The 10156-nt window shown below is 39.1% G+C and overlaps 1 protein-coding gene across 1 annotated transcript; it reads right to left on the bottom strand.

Moving 5' to 3' along the window:
• Positions 1-6105: 6105 nt before the first annotated feature.
• EAH_00011200 (RNA recognition motif-containing protein, putative) lies at positions 6106-9413 on the bottom strand (the record flags this gene model as incomplete). Its single annotated transcript, XM_013394890.1, has 5 exons — positions 6106-6457; positions 6858-7001; positions 7334-7454; positions 8169-8436; positions 8697-9413. 5 exons carry the CDS (start codon positions 9411-9413, stop codon positions 6106-6108), a joined length of 1602 nt encoding a protein of 533 aa, XP_013250344.1.
• Positions 9414-10156: the final 743 nt, after the last annotated feature.

Raw genomic sequence — 10156 nt, 5'->3', positions numbered from 1 at the left:
ACGAAACAGGAGGTCAAATGAAGTCGTCCAATTCTGAAAAATGCAGAAAAAAGAGAAGAAGTGATGCATCATGCGTCTTGCTACCTGGGGCCGCAGGTGGTCCACTGGTGTACAGACACTCGGTGTTTTGTTGTACGTCACTGCGGCCAATACCCTCACAGTAGGGAAATTTTGAAAAGGAAATTGTTTTAGCAAATTTATTCGAGAATATAAAACTAATTTATTTAAACTAAACAGAAGGATTGCCGCACTGGTCACGCCATCAGCACATAGACGCCGACCCCACTGCTGTGTCTGTTTTCTTCGTATTTTTCAGAAACGCGCAAACCTCAGTGTAGAATGCGAAATAATAAGTTTTTTAATAACATTATTTTTCCATTTATTCGCCAGTTTCTCTGCAACACACTGCGTCCTCCACCCTTTACGCATAGCCCACCCACCAGGGAGTCAGTGTGTAGCCCTGCTCTAGAATGAAAAGCAGTGGTGTTATTCTGCTGTCTGTAGAAATATTTAGGCATATTTCATTTTGTTCGATCAGAACTAAAGCACTGCATTTTCAGTAATATGCAATGAATGCATATTAGAACATGGATTTACATATTATATTGATGCAGATACCAATGAATTACCATATATGTTGGTCATATATTGTGCATATATTAATATATTTACTTCGTATTGACACATTGTTAACAATATGGTAGGCCCCACACACATACATATGCATGCATATACACGTAAGACGGCAACGTGCATATTGGTATAGGGATATCAGTCATATGAATAATCTTCACGAGGAGTGCCCGCTCCCCCTCAACTTCGTTTAGCATAAGTAGCGTTTGCTTGCACAGTTCATGTGTACACAGTATATATAATATAATACTATATTATAATATTAATGTAACACATAGGGTGCTTAGCCATTGTTTTTGCGGCGTCATTACATCTAAATGATACGCTGATTAATACTATATACGGGCGAATATATAATTAAGATGTTACTACGATACCTCCTCTGACCGTTACAGACAAATTTATCTTCAGTGGAAGCACACAAAGGGATTATTTAGCCTCGACAGCGCTATATATATATATGTACACGTATGCATACAGAGGAATATATATACACATACACACACACACATATATATATATATATATATATACATATATATATATATATATATATATTGTATATGTGAGTCTATTTAGGGAGCGTATTGATACGCATTCTTGCTGATGGAAACCCGCAAATGAAGCTGGCTAAGACGAAATACGGCGTCTTCATGTATTGTAAAGGCCATAGTGAGGCATACAGAGTGCAACTAAGGAATGTATTATCTACCCTTCTAAAACAAAATCTGTAGCTTACAATGCTGGGCATTCAATCCTACCATCAGAGATGTCGGCGAGACAGAGAGAAACAAAATAACTTCAGTTGAATGCGTTCTTAAACACATTTGCGGATTCATACAAACAAAAAGGCATATATACGGACGTTCCACAAATATATATATATATATGTATATAATATATATATATATATATATATATTATATATTATCTACAAATAGCGTATATATGCCATTATATATATATACATATATAATTATATATATACATATATATATATATATACATATGTACACGTATATAAAGACCTTCTGCATTTAGTACTAGTTGCCTTCTGGAATAACCGCATCGATAATTCCTTTTTCTTTCGCTTCTTGGGCTGTGAACACTCGGCACTGACGCCGCCACTCAGCGACCTGTGTAAATACAAAGAAGAGAAGAATGCAGGTGCACATAATAAGGGGCTTTTAATAATTCTAATAGGAATAACGATGATTATGGTGATAATTGTAATAGTATATTGTATATTGTTGTAAATAAGAATTGATAAGGGACAGACACTCTAAATATATACGCCTTGCATCTGTTCAATGCCCTTCTCACGAAAAAAATACAAACGCTAAACCAAAGAATATTTGTTTAAAGTAAAAGCACTCACCAAAAACAAAATAATTGTCTAGGGAATCACATTAAAGGAAACACTCACCAAGAGAAGATATTGCAGTGTACCAACACCTCAAAAACTCATTGATATAAAAACATTAATCAAACAAACCGTTTAAACCCAAGTCAACAAGCAAATAAATACAACATTGAAATAAAAGCATTCATCAAGCGGAGGATATACACAAAAGCATCAATCTACTAAATCATTTAAACAAAAACAGCAAGCAAATAAACCATTTAAATAAACAAAATATATATATTATATATATGTATCACCTCTCCTTGTGGGGTGTCTGTATGCTTCGACAACAAAAATTCAAACAGTTTCTCTTGCCCTTCAACTGACGCCGTTTGCTGTATCAATTCATCAGCTGAGCCTTGAGCTGTACCTAGAATAAACAAATAGACAAACAAACAAACAAACAAATGAACAATTGAACAAACAAAGAAAGCAACAGTATAAATAACAAAAAAAATTAAAACATAAGTGGAACAAACAGATAAACAATGAACAAAATAAACAAAAAAGCAAACAAACAAACACAGAAGGCAAGCAACTAACAAAAAGAAATAAACGGACAAACAAAAGTGGGTAAATAAATAAATAGATAAGTAAATATACGACAATACATCGGCATGCACATCTTGTACTGTATGCGTATGCATGCAACAGCAACAAAAGCACCCATACAAACGTCTCCTTAATCGCAGCAGAGAAAAATATGACTTTTTAAACATATTTATAAAGATGTAAATATATACCAAACTAACTATACGCACAAGCAGTGAAAACAATCTACACATTTATCAAATAGAAAAACAAAGAATAGATATAAATGAAGGTAGAGGCATAGAAATATGACTTTCGGTGCATGCAAACACCATTCAAGTAGCCGACAACTGCCACCAACCCAAGCCCCAAGGTATATATATATATATATATATATATTGTATATTTTTAGTCTTTGTTTCCTTTTATAAGGAGCGCTTGTTCTTACAGGCGGACTCGCAGCAGAATATTTTTGTGTTTTTTGTGGCTTTTCTCTTTCCTTTGCTTCCAGCTGCCAATAAAAGAGAGGCAATATGCCCCGCTGTACCGACAGCGAGTGTCTTGACAGGTAGAAGGGGAGAAAGAAGAGAAAGAATATCATACAATGCAAGGCCTGCAAAGAAGACAGACGCACCAGCAAGAAGGAATAAATAAGAAGAAGCATATACACTACGATCGAGAGGAAAAGAAAACAAAAAAAGCGCGTGCATGCATGCATGCATGCATGCATTGTAGAGAGACAAACCTGCTGTCAATGAGCCCCCTCTGCTGTTTATTACAATTTCAACAGCAGCAGAAGCATCTCCCTCTACGTTGCTGCTGTTGCTGCTCATACTAGCACTAGCACCAGCACCAGCAGCACCTGCAGCCGCTGCAGCAGCAGCAGCAGGGGAAGACGGCTGCTGCTTCTGCAGCAGGTATCCTCCTCTAGACCTAATTTTATCTTTTTTCATATTCTCCTTCGTCTCTCCATGCAACAGAAACAGCTGTGCTGCCAATGCAGCAGCAGCATCTTCTGTTAGAGGGCCCCATAAAAATATTTTTCTTTGGAAATGCAACAAATGACTAAACACATCTGCGCCGCTGCGCAGGGCTGTCGGCAGGATCGTCTGTACATACACCCCAATACAGACAAAAGACACGTATATATATATTTACAGAAATGTATATATATAAATATGTATGAGTAAATTTAGTTACTCATTTACATTCATATTTCCTTGCGATTCAAAGCGCGAGAAACAAAACAAGCTATCTTCAAAGCATAAGAAACAAAACAAGAAAAAGTTAAAGCAGAATAAAAAACAAGAAAAGCACAACGAAAAAAAGGAGAAGAAAAGGTGTAGACATTGCAAAGAAATGAGTGATGAACGTACTGGGGATATCGGTTGATTGGGAGGCGGCAGCGCGGGCCCCGAGTCGACTAAGGCGAATAGTTTGTTTTGTTGTTCCTTTTTTGCGTTTAAATTCTTCCGTATTGCGTTAAAACAATTCAAGTGCTGCGGTAATTTATAGAAGGGAGTTATTCTTGGTGCCGATGCAGGAGGCACACTGTGAAGAATATCTAGAGAAGAAAGACTCCCGGATATGAAAGCCGAAGAAGGAGATAAAACAACAGCGGTGGCCTCATCATGGAAGAAGAAAAGAACAAATATTAGCGGGAAAAATGGGGAAAAATGAAGTGATGATGTTCCACTCGGTTGATTCTCCTTTCGCCTCCCTCCTTCAGTGTCTGTACACCTCAGTGGGGCCTCCATCCTTCTGCTATTTGCTTCAAATTTTCAGGGGGAAAAGATTTAATGCAGCAGATTTCATATGTAAAAGTGCTCGACAAGTTAGAAGAAATTGACTTCCTTTGGAAGATGCACATGATGAAATTCTGCTGTTGTTCATGGTGGTGGGTGGCTGAGTATGGGGAGAAACACGAGAAAGAAATATATTATTTATTTGAATTATTCAATAAAATGCAGATTTCAAGTGGAATATATAATGAAAAAAAGGGGAAAAACAGAAAATGCAGAGGACCCAATTCACCACCCTCCTTGCATGCACGCCCTTGAGTCTAGATATTGAACAGCGGAAACTTGCATAAAAACAACCGGTAACTGAATATGGTTTTGTTTTAAATGCATTTTTATTAATTTTAACTTAAAAGTTTAACTGATGCTACAAATTCTTCCTTCCCTTCCTTTCGCCTTCAAACCGTCGGTTGGTCGGCTGCGAGCACTGAACGTCGATACGCCGGGGCTCCGCTAATCTGCTCTATGAAAAAACTTTTCTTTTTCTTTGCATTATTAATATTATTGACAAAAACAGGTTTAGTATTGTCTTTCTCTGTTTTTCTTCCTTCGTTTCTCTAAGAGGGCACAATAACCCCGCCAAGTGCAACCCACTGAATGCACAACCAGATATCCACTTGAAGCTGTACTAAAAAACTTCTTTTATTACTATTATTATTACCCCCACATCGGCAGGCGAGACAACAAAACACGACGCAATAACATGAATAATACCTACAAATTTAGAACTATATATATAATATATATTTAGCATAACAGCTCTATTGAAACAAAATGACGAATTCGTCTATTTAGAATGGAGGGTATACCCGTCGAAAGTTGCATATCCCTATAAAGCTCTCGCGGGCCTCTTAGCCTGCAGAAGTCACTGCTGTATCTCTTTGTCTCTTTCGCCGTACTTAGAGTATGTTGCAGTTGAAAGAAAAGAGATAAGAAAAGAAACATTCATTAAAACTAACTTCATCTCTCCCTTCTGTATGCAGACGCCCTAAGAGCAGCGCCAAACGCCTGGGGCCGCTCCAGAAAAGAAATGCGCAGTCATAGATCAGCGCAACATTTCGCTGTAATAACTGCAGCAAGGCAGCAAATGAAGATTGTTTTGCCTGCATGCAATTTGCATGCATGCAATTTGCATGCATGCAAAACAATGCACTAGTCCTATAAAGGGCTGTGATATATATACATATATATATATATATATATGTTATCAAGGTAGTTTGCATCAGCCTCCACGCTTGTAGAGGGACACAGACAAAGTTTGCACAGAAACTGATGATGACTCATTCTTTACTTCCTTCTCCTTCTCCTTCGTCTTCTTCTTCTTTCCTTTTCTTCTTTTCCTCTTTCTTTTCTTTTGTTTATACTCCCCCTATTCGTCTCGTTACTGAGGTGCAGTTGGTTGGCAATACTATAATTTTTGTTTCTGAGGCAAAAACAAACTTTTTCCTTCTCTTTCCGCTACGGGAGTTAAGAAGACAAAAAAGATAAATAATACTGAGAGGGGGTTCTCCTGGACTGCTACTATCCATCCTCAGGAAGTGTATATACACTGCAGGAGAGTACTTAAAACAATAATTTGAAACATTAATTTTGTCTCAAACAAACCCAACCCCCCCGACGTATTGAGAGAAGAGCTTTCCTTCAGGTGATTGCGCGTTGCTTTCATTGTTTGTTTGTTTATTATAAAGGTAAATTGCTTGTTGTAGTGCGGCTTAAATATGCAATTCTCGTCTTCTTTTATCTCCGTTCTGTGCTGCGGCTTCTGCTGCGTCTGTCCCAGTTGCTGCTGTTGCTGCTGCGCTGTCTGTCGGACGCCTTTGCATCTTTTCTGTCTTTGTTTGCAGCAAAGTCTCCCTGTGAGTTTCCTCTTGGGAAAGAAAACCCTCTACTCGACTGCGGTTGTTGTTGGTGTTGTTGCTGCTGCTGCTGCTTGTTAAAAGAGGAAAACTGCGAAGCCTGGCGAAGGCCGCCCCCATTGGCTGCATGCGGGAAGCGCCCTTTTTGCTGCTGCTGCTGCTGCTGCTGCTTCTGCTGCTGCTTGAAGGCATGCCACTCCCTCATTACCGACTGGCTGAAATCCACGTGAATTCTGCGACAAGACGGAAAACGATACAAAGCCTCGTCTCCCAATAACAGTGCAACAAATATATTTGTATATGTATATATATATATATATATATATATAGGTCAATGTGCATATATTATGTATCTTCAATACATATATATATGTATATATATTTCATATAATCTGTATATGCGGAAATATGTAGATAAATAGATGAGTACTACTCTAGAAATACCGTTATATATTTATGTCTGCATACTATTTACATGCTAATATATACTTCTCAGTTTGCATATAGTTGTGTGCAAACATACAATTAAAAGTTTATATATATATAATATATACATATATATCTACGTTAATATATAACTACATGCTCATACACAGTTAAGAATGTATAATTAGGGATGGTGTATAGACAGACCTTCTGTCGTCTACAAGCACATTCTGCATTTTGAAATACGCAGCTTCACATTCTTCTTTCTTTTTAAAGCCAACGAAGGCATACTGTAGCGATTGGCCTGTGCGTGAGTCGCGGATTATATCGCAAGAAACAACTTCACCAAATCTGAAAGCATTAAACAGCTCAAACAAGAACAAACATGAATGCATGCATGCAGCAGCAAATTGTCTCCTTTGCTGCTGCACTCTTTCTCTTCCTTTCGAAGCATCCGACTCGCAGCAGTAGATACACAGCAGCAGCAGCACGCCAGCAGCAGCAACAGCAGCAGCCCGACGACAAGAGCAACACCACTACCCCATCACAACAAGAGCAAAACCAGTAGCAACAACAGCAGCAGCAACAGAAGCGGTTCAGCAGCACCAGGGTTATTGCTGCTTTATTGTATTGCCTGTTGCAGTATATCTGAAAAGACTCTGTCTTTATTCGTGTTAATTTACCTAGAAAAGAGAAGGCGTAAGTCGTCATCTTGCGTTACAGGGTTTAACTTAGCTACAAATAAAACTGTCTCTGGCGGTGCGGCGTCTGCATCTGGTAAATCTCCCAATATTTCCAAAGTCACTGAAGAAAGAAGAAAAGAGAAAGAAAATGATTGAAATCGACGTAATAAGTGCATTATTCACTACGAATGCTATGCGGTATATACACCAGAAACAGAACTTGTATTAATTAATTATGCTATTAATTAATTAATTAACCAATTGATTAATTAACCGATTAATTGTCGTCATAAGTGCATTATTCATTACGAATGCTATTGGGTATATACACTATAGATAGAACTTGCATTGACTAATTATGCAATACTTTGTATATTCCTACTAATAAATCATGCAAGTGTTTATACACGCAATTACAAAATTAATAGTTGTGTATAATAATAATATACAATTATAATATTTATAGTAATAAATAGTCAAATTGAGTATATTAATCATATTAATCACCACAAGACGTGTATTAATAAACAATGCAGTTGGCAATTTAAACCAATTAGAAAAATTGTATTACTAACTAATGGAATTGCTTATATAAATCATCAGGATACGTTAAGCTCCTTATATGCGCCTGTTATATATATGTTGCATTGATTCATCATGTTTATATGTTTAATTGTTTATTTAAAGCAACTACACGCGCGTATGCATAACTGATGCACTTGGCTATAAACACTCTCTAAATTAATTGATTTGAATGTGAATGCAATCAGTTAATACATTCATATTCATACATGTATATATTCATTCATATTTACTTATATATATTGATATATACCTTTCCTCGCTTCCGCTTCTTTATAATCTACTTTTTCTATCGCCATAATTTCGTCTTTCTCTTCGTCGCTCAGCGCCTCAGCAGCCAGGGGCTCCGGAGACGCCGGAGGGCTCAGCCCCAACTTGTGATTATCTAGCTCCCCTAAATCTTCTTCTTCTTCTTCCTCTTCTGCTGCATCTTCTGCTGCTGCTGCTGCTGCAGGCAGCGGCTTGGAAAGAGTGCAGAAGAAAGGGTCGTCGAGGACATAAGCCCGGAAGATTCGCACAGGCTGCAACAAACAAAATGAAAACAGAAACGAGATATATGATATATGATGATGACATTTTCTATTCTAACAGAAAATACATAGTCAATTGCGGTGCTGAATCCATTCGCCTTAAAAAAGAGAAGGAAGCAAAACAGCATAATGAAAAGGGCTTTTTAATGGTACTCAACTAAAAAATACATCTTCGAAGCGGCAAAAGCATGCTTGAGTGTATGTACACTGCGGGAAGCAGCAAAGGAAATAGTTGTGACAAGAATACGAACCGTAAGGGGTATGTGATTGGTGTCTACAAACGCGTCATTAATGCGCTCGAGTGTGTCTACACCTTCAACCACCTCGCCGAAGACGGAGTGCCGTCCGTCTAGTTGGGTGAGGTTTGGCCTGAGGGTGAAGTAGAAGCAGCTAGCGCCTCCTGGGGCTTTCCCTGATGCATGAGGCAGCATGCCAATCATTCCTTTCTTTGTGTGCTTCAACTTGGGGTTGCAGTCTAAAGGACAGAAGCGGCAAGAGGGAGCGGACAGGGGGGCGATCCCTGTGCCTGGCGCAGGGTCTTCCGGGAATGGCGCATAAGACATGAGCTCAAAGGCTGCATCGGCGTATACGGAAGCGGGAAGCAGAGAAAGGCGTCCTTGTTGTTCAGCACGCTGCTTGTCTAATTCTTTCTGACGGCGGCGCAGGTTCAGCTGACGAGTTGCAAGAAGATGACGAAGACCCCAAAGGCTGCATCCCACGTCGTCTGTTTGCTTCTCATTTGTTGAGTGCTCATTCAGTGAACCAGGCAAGCCGAGCCCCCAAGCACGGGAAGCTGTTGCAGGATTGCCGCCTCTAGCGATGAAGTTCTTCTCTACGGAGTGGAAAATGGTATTATGATAATATTTCGCGCGAACTAAACCCAAAAAGTTGTAACACGGAAGAGGAACCCGATCCGTGTACAAATCTATCGTCAGATCACCGACGGAAGTTTGCAACAGCACCGCCATTTGCGGTGTATCGACAACTTAGAGTTGAACGAAACCACGCGAGCCAACGCTGATCACACAAGTATTTGAGTCAAGTTCACCGTTAAACAGGCGAATCCAGCTGCATTTACCCCTTTTTATTCTACTAAAGACAACAGACAGACACTTGTTTACTTCACTCAAGAAATAAAGATCAGAAAGAGGTGAAGAACCCGTTGCCGGGTTCTGAACGACGACGCAAGAAAGCTGAATCGGAGGAGTATACGACAAACAGATCACGAAATCCAATCAAATGAATAAATTATTCTCTTTTTCTTTCGTTTTTATCGTACAACCTTGAACATCAAGCCGTTGTTGTTGCATGCGGAGGTGCTACTGGGGGCCCCTGGCCTTACTTATGGCTAGGGGGCCCCCCAGTGGAAACGGCTGCTCCTTCATTTCCAGTGCATGGATGATTTTTAAAAAAGTAGTGTTGATTAATTATAAGACAGGTTCATCTACTATGGCCTCTTCTTTTCTCTTTTCCTGCTATCTTAGCAGCTTCTCCTAGGTCTTCTGTGCGTGTTGAGCTGCATCGGCGATGGAGGGGTATTTCCCTTCTATTCCTTCTAATTCTTCTCCAAATACTGAAGAAGAAGAGAAAGAAGAACAAGATTTCTCTGAGCTGAAGGAAGAATTGCCTTGCAATCGCTTCTCTTTACCGGCTCACTTGGCGGTTGCACGCAATCAAATTCCATCAGAGTTCGACAGACCCCAAGGTACTT

The sequence above is a fragment of the Eimeria acervulina genome, genomic scaffold (assembly GCF_000499425.1).
Source record: "Eimeria acervulina Houghton genomic scaffold, Eah_scaff60, whole genome shotgun sequence".
Lineage (NCBI taxonomy): Eukaryota > Apicomplexa > Conoidasida > Eucoccidiorida > Eimeriidae > Eimeria > Eimeria acervulina.
This window is presented reverse-complemented; position numbering and strand designations above follow the sequence as displayed.